The following is a 19,923-nucleotide window of genomic DNA, read 5'->3' on the forward strand; positions in this document are numbered from 1 at the left end:
ATATATATATGTTTGTGTGAACAGCATGTGTATAGACATATGTGCGCACAGCATGTGTATTTAGATTGATAATCTAAGTTTGGTTCTTTAAGATGAGTGCTAATAATGTTATCCCTCTCCCATCAATTTTGCACGGTAGTTTAAACATTTAATTTGCATTAAACTTGTAGCTGAAGTTCTAATTCTCTAGAAAAAGACTATAGTTTATAGTCTAACAAAAGTCAAGAGATAAAGGCAGCGTTCACAAGTGTCAAGAGAATATGGGAGGCTGCCCAGTCCTGGGATCCATGGCTGGAGGTCTAGACTAGTCTCTACTTCTTAACCAAGTGAAGGGCTTCCCCAGCACAATGAGCCTGACAGACTGGGTCCTTCTGACCTTTGCTGGTGGGTACAGAGGAGTCCATCTTTCCAATGCTTCTGTGGGACCTAAAGCACTATGCACAGATGCTGGGGCTTAAGCCAGTGTCTCCTTCCTGCACAGACCACTGCATGCATTCTGATACCATCACTCTACCTGTCCTTGATCTGCATCAGCTGCAGGAAGTGGACTTGATTGTTTTAAGGGAAGAAACACCAAGGAGGCAGAAATCGCATAAAGACCTAAAAACCCAAAAGCAGGATAAGGTCCTGCATAAGACCCAGCGCTGTGTTAGTACCTGCTCCTAACAGGCATGACAGACCTGAGGCCTAACCATGCCTTCTGTTTTGTTTGTTTGAGATTATAATACAATTACATTCTCCCTTCCCTTTACTTCCTCCAAACCTTCCCATATACCCCTCCCCTTTCTCCTTCAGATTCATGGCCTATTTTTTTCACTAATTGTTATTGCATGCATGTATCTATACATATACATTCCTAAATATAACCTATTCGGTTATATGATGGTATCTCTATGTGTGTTTCCAGGACTGACTATTTGGCACTGGATAACCAATTAGTGTGATCTTCCCTGGGAAAGACCACCTATCCCACTCCCAGTTTTTCTCAGTTTCCTATAATTCTCTCCGTAGGGTCGTGCCTTGCAGACTCCCACCCCCACTCGCTGTCCACTTTGGCAAGTCCATCGGTGTCATCCTTGTTCAGTTCGTGTTTCAGCAATCATGTTCATGAGACTTCATAGGTGTAGCTTCTAAAGTTACTAGGAAGCACCATCTCACAGCAAACTTCTTGATTGTCTGCCTCTTTCCATCTTCTCTTCTCCAATGTTCCTTGAGCCTTAGGTTGTGGGAGTGTTTTGTAGATGTCACCATCGAGACTGGACTCCACAACTCTGCATTTTGATTTGTTGTGGTTTTCTGTAAAGGTCTCTATCTGTTGCAAAGAGAAGTTTCCTTGATGGGGGATTAAGACTACAGCTATCTGTGGGTACAAGAACAAAGGTTTCTAGATTGTTGTCAGGGACTATGCAGGTTTAATAAGTTAGGGGTTGTAGATTCTTCTCCAATAACCATGACCTCACTAGCACTGAGTAGTTGGCTAGGTTTCTAGTACCAGGCATGGTCTCCCTCTTGTTGGGTGTCTTCTTGCTGCCCTTTCTATTTGAACATGAGGTTGGACTCTGGCTTCCTCTCCATTTGGCTGGCCCCTCTGTTCTTTCCACTGGCTACCCCATACTCGAATGCTTTCTGCCCTCAGCCAGGCAGAGGCCTCCTCTCCATCATTTTTCTTCATCCCTGCCCTTTGTGCTCTGTCTGCACGCGTCACAATTCCTACCTCTAAACAGATTATTAAGCAGTATCATTAGCAGTATTTGTATGACAAAGAGACTGATGACTGGCAGGAAAGACATGAAGTTTTAGAAGGAGTAGGAATGGATGTTTTATAGAATATGTATGTCACACAAAATATTATCACATATTCATGTATACTTAACATTATTAGAAACCAAATATCACATTTTATATGTAACTAACCCACATTACATTTTTTCAGTTCATGATTAAAAACCAACGACTTTAGGCCTGAGCATCAAAACGAGAAACTGGTGAGTTGGTGATTATGACCAACAAAGCCCACTGTGACGGGACCTTTCTCTGACTCAGACTTCACTCATCCGTGAATGTGTGAGGTTAAGTCAATCACGACCAGCTACTAGAGCACCACCATCTTCCCACAGGTACATTGGAAGAAAGCATAGAGCTATAGGGAGGGTATGGGGAAGTAAGAGCAACCCCCTCAAACTATCAGGGCCCATCCTTTCTGAGCTGTTTATTCATTCCTTTATCTGTTGGAAGTGTGTACTACTGCACCCAACTATTACTAATGTATCTTAATATCTGTACATGAACATCCTCAAAGCCACAGACATCACAGTCACTGCCTTCAGAAGGGAAGAGAAAGAATGCCTTGTTGGCAGCAACTCCTCTTGTAGTTTGCTATCTTCAGAACGACCCTGTCTTCAGATATGGTTTAATTGGTATAGAAGCTGAAGGCTCCAGAATGCATGCCTAAGACCTCTTCTTAGCCCAGTCCCACAGACACAAGACTGTCACCAAAATTGTTACTAGTATTCCCTCCTATTTCTCCTACATCATTCTAGGTGCCCCCAATACTCATATTGATTAACCAAGCTGATCCTTTACATCTTCCAGCCCTACCTCTCTCCTTGAATCCCACTATTTCTTTGGATTTCTGTAGGTCCTCCAAACTGGCCTATCTACTTCTGGTCTCACTCACCAGAGCTGGAGGATGTTTTCATTTTTGCCTGTCTATGTCACTTGCATACTAAAACTTCTCAGAGATTTATCATCACCCCATATTCATGGGATTTATAAACTACATCCTGAATGATAATGTCCCCCCCAGCAAAAAGCTCTATGCCCTCCCACTGGTACCCAACCCTTCAATTAATTTTCACTTTTTCTTTTCCAAAGCTATTTATCTTTGTTATTTTCATTTTTTTCCAATGAAATAATGCTAGCACCTTGCTATAGAATGTATCTGAAGCATCCTCCACAGACTTACATGGTCAAGGCTTGCTCTGTCTGCACTGTGGTACTACCTAGAGGCAGTGAAAATTTTCAGGCATGGGGCCTGGGAAAACATCTTCAGGTTATTTCAGGAATGTTCCTAAAGGAGACCATGGATCTTAGCCTTCTCTTCCTCCCCTCTCTCCTCTTTGTGCTTCCTGGCCATATGAACTCGCCATGGCATTTTGGCTTTTCCAAATGATCAAAAAGCAACAGGGTCTGCTTTTTGAAAAGCAAAAATCACTGGCTGAAACCACCAAAACTATGAGTCAAAATAAGTCTTTTCAAAAGCAGATGTTTTTGTTTAGTTATAGCTGTTGTAATTTACTGGCCTGGCCTGTTACCTGGGTACCCTGTCCCTTTAATAGGCAAGCCCCACACACTACCAATCCACCCCTTTCCCTGTGGAGGCAAGCGGATCGGATCACCTGCCTCCCTCTCCCTCTCTCTCTCTCTCTCTCTCTCTCTCTCTCTCTCTCTCTCTCTCTCTCTATCTCTCTCTCTCTCTCTCTCTCCATCCTGCTTCTGAAGAGGTAGCTACTGCCTTTTCCTCCCCAATTTTCCCCCCCATCTCTCTATCTCTATTTAGCTCTTTCCTCCATAATTCCCTTACCCATTAAATAAATTCCACCCAAACTCTCTCTACATTGCATATCTTTGTCCTCTGCTCTGCCAATACTGTGCTGAATGCAAGAGACACCAGACAGTTCCACACCACAAATCCTTGAGTAAAGCAACCAGCTACCCCAGGATGTTACCAGCACCCACCTTTCTCAGGCCCCCCAAGAAAGACTTTGGTGCCCAAAAATAAGCAGGAAGCAGTCTTGAGAACCTGCCGTCCCAATCCCCTCAACCTACCATGCCTAACTCCCCATCATTTTATTATAAGACAAAGCAGGAATATTGTAATCTGCTGGCCTGGTCTGTCACCTGGGTACCCTGTCCCTTTAAGAGACAAACTCCACTCACTCCCAACCTCTTCCCCTTTGGCCAAGGCAAGCGGACCTCGTGCCCTCTCTCCATCCTCTCTCTCTCTTTCTCTGTCCCTCTCTCTTCTGAAGAGGTAACTACTACCTCCTCTTCCCCATCTCTCCTCTCTCTTTCCTCTTTCTCTGTCCCCCTTTCTCCCTCTCCCCTTCTCCCCACCTCCTCCATAACCCCTCACTCTTCTACTATTCGCACTAACTAAGCTCTACACCCAAGCTCTCTCTGCATGGCATATCTGTCTGTCTCCCGTGCGGCCTCAGGGGACTCACTAAGGCCTCAGGTGATCTGCTGCCACCCTTGGGGGACTGACCTCGGGTCACCCGCATTTATAAATGATAACAGTATGAAAACAGTCTAGTCTACATAGTTGAATTTGAAGTCAATCAAAACTACACAGCAGAATGCTCTCTTGATCTAATAAACAAATAAATGGCGGTGTCATGCAGTGTGAAAGGACGATGGTAAAACACAAAGCAGGCGATGGTGAAGGAGACTGCTGCAGAGGACACTGTAGCACTGGGGCTGCCGAGAGTGAGAGCAGCAATGGCCGGCAGGGCGGTAGAGTTAGACAGAGATGGGGCCAGACAGCAGGAGAGCACACAGATGCCAGGCAAGCCCAGGCAGTGTGGCTGGCACAGACAATGCAGGAGGGGCACACTCACTAGGTGCACCCTGCAGCCTACATATAGCCTCCTGTACACATTTTGATGACTACAACACAATCTTACCAGCGACCTTCACCATGCAGGAAAGTAACACATTCATGGTTGTCATGACTGAAGAAGATTCAAGAGGAGCGCTACCTTAGCAGCCATCTCACCTTGATTCATTTCTGTTCCCCTACAACATGGGGGACAGAGCTGTACAGGTGAAAACCTCCTACCTGAGCTCCCGCTTCTGCATCTATGGCTCCCGCTCTGAAGACACATCACCCTCAGCCCCGCTGCTGGCACTGCGATCCTCTTTCCGGGGTGCATTTCGTTCTTTGCTTGACTCAGAAGGCCCCTTGGCTCTGGTCTTTTCTTTTCTCTGCTGCTGCTTCTCCAGCTTTGACAGCTGTTTAAGAAAGAAAATATTTTGAAGCGGTGAAGATGTGACTAGGTAGCCAACGCATGAGAACTTCCCACATGCAAGCCACCGGGAAAGCTTCTTCCTGGTGCCTGATTTTTCACAGTTGCTCAGAGATCCAACAATGAACACTGATCAAACAGCACCTGAATCCTTCACACAGATTCTCTGCCCACTACCTGTAATGCCACTCTGACCTCTCATCACCCAGCATGTGGGATGTGAAGACAGCCATGCTCCAAGCTTCTTACAGCAGCTCAGAAAACCGTCTTAAATGACAAAGGCCTTTTTTAATTTGTTACCATTTGTTACCATTTTCTTTGATGGCCTTGTAGCTTTTCTCGCCATTGTCTCCCCTCTATTTTTTAAAGATTGTTCAAAGCATTCCAGTATTTGCTGAAGGTAACAGAGAAGACTGTGAAATAAAATACAGTGTCTCAGTTACATTCCTGAGCCTAAAGCCTGACTCACCCACGGCACGTGCTCCTACTACGCTAATGGTAGTCACAGATGAGCCACCAGCCACTGGAGCATCCTCCAACTTTCCAGGGGCGGGGGGTGGCACACATGCTCTGAGATGACCTGGACCCATTTCTTCCCTTGATGTCTCCCCAAGAGTTTCAAAGTAACCACAGACTAGACAGACAGAAGAAACTTAGGTCATCTCACACTGAGCAACAGTGCAGCCACTCCAAAAAAGGCTTGCTGAGAATACTAGCCAAGTTTTGGTTCATGAGATTTTCTTGGACCAAGAAAGGCATCTGTACCAAACCCTGAGAGACAGCGACACCCAGCTCCATCTGCTTCCCAGACCAAGTCTGCAGGCATTTTCTCCATCACATGGAAAGAAATTCAGTGAAGGGCTAGCCTCTCCCAGCTGGCCTCTGCCCATTCCACACAGCCTGCCAGAGCACTGCTTCTATTATGCACAGATTAGAACTCAACCTTTTATTAATAAACAATCAGCCTTCAATCTGGTCTAAGAAACCAAATTTATTAACAACTGGCTTACAGTATTATCTTTCCCAATTTCCATTAACTTGAAAAGTTACAGCAAATAACCAGGTTGGTTGATATGCTAATTCGATTTTATGCTGAATTGCACCATTGACCCAGAGACTTTGTTCCCAGGTAACTCCCCTTACAAGATTCCACCCCTGAAGGATTGTAAGAGCCAGAGGTGATGGATAACTACAAGGCAATGGTGTCTTCCAGACACAACAGAGCAGGTAGACATAGACTAAGTGATTGTGTCAGCATACACAAGACCTGTGTCAGCCCAGGTCAAAGTCCCAGCATGGAACAGTGGGAGGGGCACAGGAAGTCTCACCACTTGCTGAGGTGCTATTGGCCATTGAGAGCTTCCAGGAGAGGAAGGGTCTGTTTTCTTTAAAGGTGTGAGCCTTAATAAGCCAATCACTCTCCAGAGCAGACACCACAGCCAAGAGTATTTGCAGAGACAAAATTAGATGAATCAATGGTTTGGTTTGGTTTTGGTTGGGTGGTTTTTGTTGTTTTGTTTTGTTTTTGTTTGTTTGTTTGTCTGTTGAGACAGGGTTTCTCTGTGTAGTCCTGGCCATCCTGGAACTCACTTTGTAAACTAGGCTGGCCTCAAACTCAGAGAATTACCTGCCTCTGCCTCCCAAGCACATGTGCCACCACCACCCAGCCAAACAATCAGAGAGAGAGAGAGAGAGAGAGAGAGAGAGAGAGAGAGAGAGAGAACAGCACAAAGTTGGGTGGGCGAGAAGATGGAGTGGATCTGGGAGGATTTGGGGAAGAGAATGAATATAATCAAAATACACTGTATGAAATCCTCAAAAATTTAGTAAAAATATTTTTTTAAAAGATTCAACCCAAGCACACAGGGAGGTTCATAAAAATGTGTAGTGTTATATTAGCAAAAAACCTAGAAACCATGGAAATATCCATTAATAGGATAAATAAAAATAACATGCTAAACTAACAAGAAGTAATACTGTAGGACAGGCAAATCTGCAATTACAAAAATAGAAGAATCTTTAAAATTATCTTGTGCAAAAACAAAGTTTCAGAGACAGAACTACACACCATGACGTGCTCATGCACTACACACCGTGATGAGCTAACAGACTACACAACGTGACGAGCTCATGCATTACACACCTGAGTAGTTCACACACTGCACGCTGTGAAGAGATCGTGCATTGCACACCATGATGAGCTCACACTACACACCGTGATGAGCTCTCACACTGCACACCGTGATGAGCTCACACACTGCACACCGTGATGAGCTCACACACTGCACACCGTGATGAGCTCACACACTACACACTGTGATGAGCTCACACACTACACACTGTGATGAGCTCACACCACACTGTGATGAGCTCACATTACACACTGTGATGAGCTCACAGACTACATACACACTGTGATGAGCTCACACACTGCACACTGTGATGAGCTCACAATACACACTGTGATGAGCTCACAGACTACACACTGTAATGAATTTACCCACTACACACTGTGGTAAGTTCACGTAAATGGGTGGGAAGGCAGACACTAGCTCCGGTGTACTGGAGAGGAGAGGGGGAAATGTGGTGGAATGAATAGACACAGGCTTCGACTATAACTGTCAACTTTCACTTCTTTAAGAACAAAACCAGACCTAGAGTTTGGCTTCTGACTAGGGCCAGGCCATGAGCTGTTTGTGCAGGACATCTGGACCACAGATGGAAGAGTGTACATCAGCCCAGAGCTTCCCTCATCGACAGTCACCCAGCAAAGGGTAACACCTACTACACTGTGTTCTAGGTGTGTGGCTGACCTCATGCTGCCCAACACTCATTGTCTGACCATGGTCTGGTAACAAACAGCGCGTGTCCCTGTCCTTTAAATAGGAAAGGTCAGAAGAAAAGGTGACAACATTTCAGTGTTTTAAATCTAGGAAATGGCAACCAGAATGGCCACATTTTCATTACAGCATTATTTTCCATGAGCAAATACTCCCTTTATATATCTGACCGCAGATGAGAAAGAACTGTTACACTCATGCTTTCATTTCTCCCTCCTATTGAAACCTCTTTCTTTTTTTGACACCATGAGGACAGGCATGGGTCCCTCTGTCTTATTCTTTTCTTAAAAAAAAAAAAAAAAAAAAATCTTAACTTGTAAATATGCCTCATGCCACAGAAATACATAATAAAAATGGTTACAATGGAAATCTTCATATGTGTTTTTCTAAAATTTTACAATAATTGCAGGGGCTGGAGAAATAACTCAGTGATTAAGAGCACTTATTGATCTTGTAGAGGACCCTGTTCCGTTCCCAGAACCCACAGGGAAGCTCCAATTCCAGGGGTAGCAAACCTCTTCTGGCCTCTGTGGGCACCAGAGATACATTCAGGCAAAACACCCATACCCATAAAATAATGTTTAATTAAAAATAATTTTTATGCTGGGCAATGGTGGTGTATACCTTTAATCCCAGCACTTTTGAGTCAGAGGACCACAGATCTCTGAGTTCAAGGCCAGGCTGGTCTACAGAGTGAGTTCCATGATAGCCAGGGCATCACAAAGAAACTTTGTCAAAACAAAACAAATAGCAATAATGACAATAATAATAATATTTTGGTAAACATAAGTTGACAATACATATTGAATTCCCAATTTCTTTTTATTTTCTGTGTTTCTGGTTCATAAAACCTAAAAATCTGGAAGTCAGGGTTCTACAGCACATACACTCTGTCAACTGCCTTTGGTGTGTTATACTCCAGTATGCCACATGTGTAGGTAGATACCCACATAAAGGGATGATCACAGATGTGATCCAAGACAGGTGTTGAAAATATGGTATTTGCTTCAGATGACAAGAAGCCCTCTCAGTTTTGTTTCTCCTTTTTAGAGGTAGCATACAGGAAATGTGAATATCACAAGTGCCAAGAATGAATATTGCGGTGCCCGCTGTAGAGTCGGCTCCCACACGAGGCTTGCTGTGCCTTTTGCATCTTTCTCTGCTGCCCTGGATAACAGGTCCTAAGAGAGAGGCAGGATCCCAGGGAATTGGGGCTGCTCAGGGGCATCACAGCTCCAAGCAGCACCCATCAGATGTGGCTCTGACACAAAGGCCTTGTCCCACAGTGCACAAATGTAGAGACATAGATCTGAACTTCACCCTAACCCTGTCGCCCCACCACCATGAGCCAAGCTTTTAAATCACATGTGATAATTCTTTAAGCAATAGGCAGTCATGTTTCTGCCAACCATGCAATGCTGATTCTCTTACATTACTTATCTTAAAATAACCCAATCCCACATGGCTCCAGGCCACCAAATAAAGTTCTCTATGAGAACACTGTGAACCAAATTAATAAATTGAAGCCTTTTCTCGGAAAACTGGGTCCAATGCATCCAGGAGGTGGAAGTCATGTCTCAGGGTAAGAAGCAGATGGGCTATTTTCCTTTTCTTTGCTTTCTTCCCTCTCTTTCCTTCCCCTTTCTTTCCCTCCCTTTCTTCTTTCAAGGAGATGACTCTTCCCACTTCTCGTTTCCTCTTCACCGTCTACCCCTCCCTTCCCTTTCCTCCTCAGAACTAAGGAGAAGGAAGAAAGAGAAAGGAAAGCATGGCACTGTGCATGGGCTCATATAGAAAGACAGCAGATCCACGTCAAAGAGAAAGCGAAGTGCTGTGGTCTGTGAGCACAGTACCCATGAGTGCTGATATTGAGTGCTTCTGGAGCTTCTCTCCTCTCTGCTTGTTTAGGCACTGATGAGCAAGCTCACACTGTAAAGTAGGCCTTGTCCCAAGGACTGACCTTAGCGTCTTAGAGACAAACCCAAAGGCAGCTTTGGACTAAAGAGCCCCCAGGGATCTAAATGAAGAACTTTCTTTTTCATTAATATCTGCGAGCTATGATAGCGTTCTCTAAGAACATCTGAGGACAGGCTTTACCTGCTCTGCAGCCAAGCCTGCAAACTGAAACACCCTGAGAGATGGCACAGAGCTCAATAGAAAGAACATGGTGGAGACTGGGCTATCTATCACCCAAGGGCAAGCCCTACCCAAGGGTGTTCACATTTTTATACATAGTCTGAAAAATGTCATGCTAATATCACCTGCTAGGACTCCGCTTTGTTCTTCTACCATGATTTGCTAACTCTTCTGTAGGGATAAGTCCTGTCCCTTAGGGGGGCGTGTTCGCCTCGGGCTACAAACCAAGTTTAAGGCCAGCCTGTGCAACAGTTGAGCCCCAGGTAGCTGGTGTTTGTTCCACCCATGACCTTGGGCTCCTTGGCGTGTGTAGGCAGTGCTTCTCATCTGCCTATGTGACCTCTTAAAACCTCTTAAAAGGAAGGAGGGAGGGCCCAGCTAGCTCAGTTGGTAGAGCACAGGTGTAGTGGGAAGCTGCGGGCTGTGTTCCTGCCGCCCCAGCTCCTGGTCGCCCGAAATAACAACACACAAATTGTATTCTTTTAAACACTGCTTGGCCCATTATATCTAGCCTCTTCTTGGCTAATTCTCACGTAATAATTTAGCCCGTTTCTAATAATCTGTGTAGCACCCCAAGGTGCACTTACCGGGAAGATTTTAGCCTATGTCCATCCTGGGTTGGAGCTTCATCGCGTCTGCCCTGGCGATGAGCTGCATTGCGTCTGTCTCTGAGAGGAGCTGCCCTGCATCTGAGCTCACTTCCTCTTCTTCCCAGCATTCTGTTCTGTTTACTCCACCCACCTCTGTTCTAACCTATGAGGGCCAAGCAGTTTCTTTTTTAATTAACCAATGACCTTCCTCCATCACTCTTCAGATGCCAAAACAATTTGTCACCATCATCACTGTGAACAATCCACGGAGAAGCACTGTTAGCACCATAGCCGGTCCCTTCCCAGTCCCCCCGCACCCCCCCCTGCCCCCGCCTCCCGCACACACTGATTCCTGCTTCAAGGGGAATAGCATCTAACCTAACGGCATGTGGCATGTGGTCTGCAGGAGCTGCAGGGATAGCAAAGAAGTGATTCCCTCACCAATAACACACAGGAGTGAGGTGACACCATCTTCCTTCTCTCCTGACCCTGGCCACATGGGAACCCTGGCACTGTACAGAGCTAGAGGTGAGGAAGGGCTCCTGGGGTGCACAGAAGCCTCTGGTGATCCTGAGCATGGCACCCCTGTTAGGGACAGCAATTACGCTGCTTACGGTTAAAATCAGTGTGGTTGGGGACAAGTTCAACTGAGAGCAAACCAGCAAAGCTATGGGCTTTCTTTCAGTTTGGCAGTATGTGAAATCCTGAGGCTTCTAGAACACTAGTCTCAACCTTCCTAATGCTGAGACCCTTTAATACAGTTTCTCAGGCTGTGGTTACTTCATAACTGTAGTTTTGCTACTGTTATGAACTGTAATACAAATATCTGACCTACAGGTTGAGAACCACTGTTCTAGAGAGCAGAGGGGAGAGTGGCACAAAGATTGGGCACCCAGATAGAGGGTTAGCCAGGGTGTCCTGTTCATTACCACCTTCTGTCCAGAGAACCACACATCCCTCTCCCTCAGCATATTAACTTCATTTAACAGATATTTCCTGAACACAAGCTATATTTTGTGCCTCATCACAGCAGAGAGTAGCACATCACTGCACCTTTGGGGCTTACTGTTCCCCAGAAAAATGGTTGGTAATCCCTTATCTGCCAGAACCAGTCTCTGTTCTAAACACTTGATATGTATGTGTAATGGAGTCATCATAAGCCCACCCAGAACCTTCCCATTTGCCTAGAACATGTGGCTGGCTCACTGTCACGCCTACAGTGGTAAAGAGAAGCAGTGCAGGGTCTGAGTGGAAAATGACACACAGGAAGACAGAAGCCAAAGGAGTGGAGCATCACACCAGGAAAGTCAGAGGCCCAGGCCCAGGGATGGTGAAGCAAGCCAGCAAAGGGGATGAGTGAGGGGTGAGTTGGGCTACGGTGACCCTCAGACAGAAACTAGAGCATCTTCCAGAAGAGGAGGATGCCAAAGCTCTGCAGGTGGACTCATCCCAGAGCCCTTGAACAGAGCAGAAGGGAGAATGGCCCAGTGAATAGGGTACCAAGACTCAGTGGTAGCCAAGGTGCCCTAGTCATCAAAACAATGGTAGGGACGTGGACATTGCTCTGTGGCACCTAAAAAAATGCCAGATAGACTTTCTGAAATAGGAATGAACAGGTAAATGTTGTTTGCAAGAGCAGACCAGGAAATGGCCTTGGAGGGAAGGAAGGTCCAGGTTCCCAGTTCTTAGCAGCAAGGTTACACAGGTGCCATAATGAGGAGAAGAGGCACTCAGCCAGCTGCAGACATGAGTGGCCCTGTACGGATGAGGGGCCTGTGCCTTCAGAGTTGGTGTATCTGTCTCTAATGATGTAGCAGTTCACTGGCAAGAGGAAAACATCTGCTTCACCATAAATGACCCAGGGCACCAAATAAACAGGGAGCCATTATCATTACCCTGTTCTTTCACACACACACACCATTACACGGGGCATCTTTTATCTCTTCATGTTGAGGACATAGAGTGCCATGTGACAGAAACTATGACATGACAGGTAGCTCCTGTGACACTAATGATAAGGGATGTCTCCATTATTAACCAGAGGATTTGAGTCCTAGTCCTTCATGCTCAGTCAGACCCTGTAATCTTCAAGATTCCAATATCTCTAGGAAATCAGGCACAGTCTAATGTCCTGCAGCTAGCTACACCAAACGAGACTGGAAGGGTTCAAGTGGAAGCAGCAGGAAGGGTTGGGTGTGCTGTCCTCTACCCCACTTACCTCCCTGGGGACACCCCAACCTACCAGACTAAAGCACTACACTTTGCAGTGATTCCCAAGAACTGGCTTCTTTGTGGCTTATTTCAGAACAAATGAGGTACTCTTTAACACTGGATGGAAGGATCACAGTTGGAGTGAGCTCACAAGGGTGCCTGACACTCACTTTCAACATGATTAGGAACAACATCAACAGTGAAAACTCACCGAGGCCACAGATGAGCTACAGCACGTTTTTGTGAGAAGTCCCACAAAACCCAAGTCTGCGCATATCCTTTCTCTTATTGGAATCTATAACTTAGAAATAAAAGAGCCTCTACCCTCAAAGGCCCAATACACATACAGTGAAAATTCTCCTTCAGTTCTCTAAACTCCATCTTCACACTGCGGAAACAAATGACCCCTTAGATCCTGACAGCCAACTGTTCCCCTTTGGGATTCTGAGAACTCAAGAGCAGACATTATTACTCACAGATTGTTTCTGAGCACAATGAGGTCAGTGAAGAGAGCGCTTGCCCAAAGTCAAGTACAGGCTGGGCAGGCTGGGCAGGCTGGGCAGGCTGGGCAGGCTGGGCAGGAGCCAGGTCTCAGGACTGCCTGCCAAGCCTCCAGTTGACCTGACTGTTCTTTGGAGCAAATGCTCACCTATGTAGGGATTTACTGGGAGTGCTAGGGCCCAGGGCAGCAAATCCCATTCCCATCCTTCTAGGCTAATGTGAGGTACGGTCCTGTCTTGGAGTTATTTTAATGCCAGTTATTTCCTGCCAGACTGTTCTGTCCCGCATATGAGAGAAATCTAATTAGAGAAGGAAGAAAATAACAAAAGAAAAACTTAAGCCCATGAAGTCAGTTCTGTGGTTTTTATAGACCCTGGTGTAGATGAGAAAGTTCTGCTCCAACCAACCCCTTACAGAGATTCCAAGAACATCTTATTGTGCAAATCATATAGCTCAAATGTGCCCGCCCCCACATGCACACAAGGCATTACTCCTCTGAGTTGCTAGCTCATACCTGTGACTCAGCTGATGTCACAGGACACTGGGAGAAAGGACATGCCCAACCAGGTCTCCTGAGTCAGGTACGCATTCAAGACAAAAGGACAAAATGCCTAACACAAGCACCCTATTAACTCAGCTCAATGCTTCAGAAGTTTATCTCCAGAATGCCATCTTTCCTAAGTGTCCATGAATGAAGAATGCCGGAGAACCATGGCCTTTTCAAGTCATCTCAGCTCCACATGACCCTTCTCTCACCCTAGAGATAAGCAGATGCTGTCCTTATTTGTTTGTTTTCTTGAATACTTGACTATTCCAAGGCAACAAAGAAGTAAAGCACATTAGAGATCAGATAAAAGTTAGATCATAAGCTTTGTTGTCTACATCATTAAACTTCACTCTGCTTCAGTTTGCCATGTTAGACCACAGAAACTTCTGGAAGGTACCTTTCTTGATCATGGTTATCTCCCCTGCCAGATAAATGCAGGCAGTGCCTTTCTACCAGTGCCATGCAGGTGCAGTAAGACCCAAACACTGCTGGAATAGCACCAGGGGAACCAACTGTCCTCTGGGATGGTGCACAACGTCCTCAGGTGTAGACTACAGGGGAATGGCAGGGTCCTCAATCAAGAGCTATTGGCAACTGATAACTGCCAGAGGAGGACAAATCATGATTCGTAGAGGACCCTGGTATGTTTCCAGTTCTCAGTAGATGGTACCACACATGTACAGGCAGCACTGTGCGTTATAAAGGAAAGGAAGGGGGCAGCAAGAGCCATGACATGAAGTTAGGGGAAATAAAGAAACTAGAAGGCAAAATGCTGAATAGGGTTGTATATGACCATATTTCAGTGTATACATGCATAAAATTCTCAAAAAATAAAAAGACATCTGCACTCAAACTCCAGGGAAGGAATGTTCACTGGCTAGCCCAACGGCTACAGGTCAACTGCACACACATTCATTTCTGCCTTCAGAACTGAGGCATTTCTTGAACTGCAGGGAAGCCTGTGGGTCCAAAACCTTTCTCTTTCCCTCTACTCAAGGCCCAGGTAACAAGGGGTTGGGAGAAGAAAGGAGGGGGATGGGGTTCTAATCGGGAAATGAGTAGCAAAACATTGAAAAGATGCACGCCTGTATCTATCATGCATTATAAGACCCGCAGAAACATATTCCTACACATGGCCTGCAATTGACTAAGTCATTTTTTAACAGGGCAACTGGAATTTATAGCTGAACAATTTATTTTATCAAACTGCAGCTTGGTATAATTTTACCTTATGTGATAATTTGGAAGGCATTTTTTAAAACTAATCTTATGCAATGGAAAACCTGACCGAACATTTAAGAGGATGTTTCCATACACACCAGAGTCTGCCCTGGTGTCAACTGCCGTGTTCCGTTATTGTTAAATCAACTAGCTGCTTAATAAAAACATTATGAAGTAGAGCGCACACATGGTACCTAATTCTCATACATTACTAGCTCTGCTTGAGGTTTTTGTGGGACTTTTAAAAAAATCAAGTAAAAAAGCATCTGTCCCCATGTGAAATCATGCAAGCTAATTTTATTTTCTAATTCCTTGTTGCTTCGGCATGCAAAGTTAGGAGGGTGTGGCGCCTTCCTCTTGTTCTTACTGAGCTCAGTCCCTGGGTTTAGGCCTTGGCTTCGCAGGCTATTGTTGGATTGGCTCCAGTCATCCCATGTCGGCGGCCACTTGTTCTAGGCTATGGTGGGATGTGCAGAGTGCAGCTGGTCCCTGAGGTCCTAAGTGGACTCCTGCAGCTGCACCATAGGCTGTCGGAGTCCCCAGAGGCCCCAGCCCAGGGGCTGCCTGCAGCTCCTCTCAACCTTTCAAACTTTTGGCTGCTTATCTCCAGTAACTGACCCTTTTTGATGAAGGTCCTTCTGGCCAGTCACAGAGGGTCAGGCCACTAACGGTCTTAGAAGGACCAACTGTGAGATGTACCTGCAGGATACACTGGTGTGCATCCTCTGGGACTCCCTTTCTATCCTTCCTGCACAACAACTACCTGGCCCTAAGGACTGTCACTCCAGGGATCCTAACCACAGGTATGTAAGTCCTCTCTAATAAACCCGTGTTAATGTGAGTTCTCATTAGTATAACCTGCTTGTCAGCTGGCATCTAGAAACTGACATTTGATGCTTCTTCTTTGTCTCAACGCTGGAGAATGATGTGGCTGTTTCGGGTACTGACTTTCTCTTCCAAGGCACTGGAAAAGGCTACAAAGCGAAGGGATTCCTGAGCGATTTGGAGTGTAATCTGTGACAGTTTGATTATACATGCAACCTTCCCTGAAAATCGGTTAGCCACACAAATGGCAAGCTATGCGCAGTAGTGGTGAGGGCGTTTTTACTCTGTACCTACTCCCCTGCCCTACTGGGTATAAGGTGTTGATGGCATTCCACCCCCCTGCTAGTGTCAAAGTTCTCTTCTCCCCATAACTGTGGCTTTGGGTTTTTCTTTCAGTGAGGGGTGATCATAAAATTCTAAGAATTGTGAGGCAGAAGTAGCCACTTCCTTTCTATTTGTGGATGAGGTCAGGTAGGGACCACCTCCACCCACTGTTCCATCCTCTTATGGACCTATCATTATTAGGGGCCTAGACAATAGAACACAAAATAATATAAGCAACTATATAATAGTAAGCAACTATAGTCAATGTATACTTTTGACTTGAGTCAACATCTATGGCATACTTGGCACATGCCTGGTTTAAAATCATGAACATCGGTAAAGTTTAAAGAGACACTTGAACAATTTCAGCTCAGTTCTCCAATGCATAATTGGTAACAGAAAGCACTTCATGAGCATTTTAAGCAAATAATGTTCTTTAAATGATTCAAAATGTTTCTTTAATTGCAATAATCTTAAGGAAAACGGGGGGCTCCTCTCCCACTTGGTCTATATGTTGTGCAAATGCCAAGAGAACAAATCTGGAACAAGGAAGAATTATTACACAGGATAACTATACACATAAAAGGGGAAAGATGGGATCCAGAAAGGCAGTGGGCATGACCTGAGAAAGAAGTTGAGGCCAAGGGCAAATAAGGTGAATCCTCAACAGCTAAAAGACTAACCTGCACACAAGGGAACTGGGAGTGATACAGAACATAGGCTCTCATGGGGGAAGGAAAGTAGAGAAAAGGTCAGGGGCTCAGAGATGGGTAAGTGAAATACCTTCAGCAAGACTGCAAGAGGAGAAGAAAGACAAACAAACAGGTCTGGAAACGCCAAAAGCTGAACGCTGACAACAAAACCTGCAGGGTACAACATGGCTTTGTAGTGCCTTACAGTCCCTGAGCCACAACCACACAGATACTGCTGACTGCTTCAGTGAGAAGCAACAAAAGGTTAGTACGGAAAATGGGAGGATCCATTCCTCCTCTGTAATAGCCTGAAAAAAATAGCAAAATTCAATAAGTCAGAATTACTGAAGATCCCTCAATGTAAGATAAAGAAGAATGTTCTAAAAGAAATGTTTCATGCCTTGAAATATGGTTAGACAAGGACAGGGAGAAACCAGCATAGATTACTTTTCAATAACACCTTCATATATATTGTTTTAATTATATGCATAATTAATAAACACTTGAAAATTGATTTAAGGCAGAAAATACATAAAGCAAATATAGTTCTTAAATACAGCAATGCAGAAAATGACATTAGTGACAGAAATAGAGTTCATACAGTTCTTCTGAGAGTCATGGGAAAGACACTGAATAAAAAGAGCAGAAACATGGAAACCCAACAGAGGAAGTCCAGCGATCCGTGGGATGGAGGCTGTATGGAAAGGGATCTGGGTAGATGCAGAAGAATCAAAGGACATCATCGAAGACCCTCCTATTGATCAAGGACATACAGAGAGGAAAGTGAAAGAGAGGTACAGTGAGGGTAGCCTCTTCCCTCCACACCAGAACAGCCAGCAGTCTGGCTCTGCAAACCCCTGACCAACTATAAGTTGAACAGATGACAGAATGAGTGTGGGGACAGACAAGTGGCTAAACAGAAAGAAGGATGGCACAAGCAACAACCAACCACCACGACAATGTCTCCAGGGTCTAAGCACAAAATGATGACCCAAACACTCTGTGTCAACTGAGACTATTCCAAAACATGCAAGCATTCAGAAACTATTATGCCCACCTCTATACTTAAAAAGCAAAAGAATAAATTACTCACAAAAGAATTCCAGCCTCTATGGAAAATTTTGCTAAGTAATGTAACCAACAAAATGAATTACGCAAATTATAAAACTAATTCTTAAATGAGAGGACATATAATTCAAACAAAAACACAAGCTTCTATGAATCTTAAAATCCAGTTCCAAAAGCAATTTTTAAAATGTGAAGAAGCTCATGCGCCTAATAAGCTCCCCTACTAATAAAGTTCAGTTTCACTGGCAGCTAATGATGTAAATAGAAATGAGCTATAATTTATGATTCATCAAACTGAAAAGAGTTAAACAATTACACCCTTGAGCCTCTGTGAGGATTTGAGGAAAAGATCCTTCATGTTGGTGATGAGGATTGCAAAACTAGTGAACACAGTCTGGCAATGTACTTCAAAGCCCTAAGTACAGGCACATCTAAGCACACAAACATGTAATCAGATGCACATCTAAGCACACATACATGTAAGCTTAGATACATGTAAGCAGATGCATATCTAAGCACACAAACATGTAAATAGATGCACATCTAAGCATACATACACATAAGCATATGCACACCTAAGCACATGTATATATTAGTACATATGCACATCTAAGCACACGTACATGTAAGCAGAAGCACATTTAAGCATATATACATGTAAGTAGATGCACATCTAAGCATAGATACATATAATCATATGCACATCTAAGCACATGTATCTGTTTGATGTGGGAGGTAATGTATGCTGTGAATATGTTTTATTGCCATTGGTTAATAAAGAAGCTGCTTTTGGCCAATGGCTTAACAGAGCAAAGCTATGTGGGAAAGCTAAACTGAATGCTGGGAGAAAGAAGACAGGGTAGAGAGAAGCCATGTATCCACCGCCAGTGACAGACATGCCACAACCTTGTCAGTAAGCCACAGCCATGTGGCAATACACAAAATAATGGAAATGGGTTAATTTAAGATATAAGAGTAAGCCAGAAATATACTTAAGCTATTGGCCAAGCAGTATTGCAAATAACATAGTTTCTGTGTGATTATTTCATGATCTGGGCAGCCAGAAATGAACAAGCAGCCTCTAACTACACATGTTAGTACATATGCCCATCTAAGCACACATATATGTAAACATGTGTACATCCAAGCACACATACATGTAAGCATATGCACATCTATGCATACATACAAGTAAGCATATGCACATTTAAGCACACATACATGTAAGCAGATGCATGTCATGTAAGCATATGCACATCTACACACATGTACATGTAAGCATACATACATCTATACATGTGCATATCAGGACTCAGTAATTTCATCCCTCAGGATTTATCTTGTGCAAACAGCCAACCACCAAGTGCAAAGACATGTGCAAGAGGATGTTCACTGCATTTTCCTATCTCACACTAGAAAAATCTTTAGAGGAATCTAAACATCTACAAAAGGGAAATTTCTTCACAAATTATGAGACATTCAGGTGTTACAACAGGCAATGGTGGTTACAATATCAAACAAGGCCTCCTCTCAGGTCTTCTTGGGTTTTTAAAATCATATTTTTGGAAATAGCATAAAGTCATTGTGAGTGATTAGCTGGTGGTGGAAAGTGTGGAAAGCTGGGTGAGTGCACACACCTGAGAGAACAAAGCTGAGCACAGAGGCGAGAGTGAAAGCAGTGGCAGGGAATGGGAGTGCCTAACCAGGCAAACCACACAACCTTCCTGGGGACTCTATGCACTCCAGGGACCACTTGGATACAGAGGAAAGAGGCAGGATGTTGAGATGCAGGGCAGACGAGGCATGGAAGGTCAGTGACAGCAGGAAGGGGGAAGGGTCCCAAATAAAGATGATACCCCAGTTGTCAGATGGACAAAAACCTCAGCCCCATTCGGCAGTCACACTGTTTATACAGGGGAGTGAGGTCACTTCATTCTCAGT

The 19,923-nt window shown here is 44.6% G+C and overlaps 1 protein-coding gene across 2 annotated transcripts in view; it reads right to left on the reverse strand.

The window, feature by feature from the left end:
• Dtd1 (D-aminoacyl-tRNA deacylase 1) overlaps positions 1-19,923 on the reverse strand; it is a 223,348-nt gene that overhangs the window by 87,264 nt on the left and 116,161 nt on the right. For both annotated transcript variants that reach the window (XM_057781019.1, XM_057781018.1), the window contains exon 5: positions 4,841-5,013. In XM_057781019.1, the coding sequence (XP_057637002.1) occupies positions 4,861-5,013 (153 nt within the window). In that variant the 3' untranslated portion in view covers positions 4,841-4,860. The remainder of the gene's footprint in view (positions 1-4,840; positions 5,014-19,923) is intronic.

The sequence above is a fragment of the Chionomys nivalis genome, chromosome 9 (assembly GCF_950005125.1).
Source record: "Chionomys nivalis chromosome 9, mChiNiv1.1, whole genome shotgun sequence".
In the NCBI taxonomy this organism is placed as follows: Eukaryota; Metazoa; Chordata; class Mammalia; order Rodentia; family Cricetidae; genus Chionomys; species Chionomys nivalis.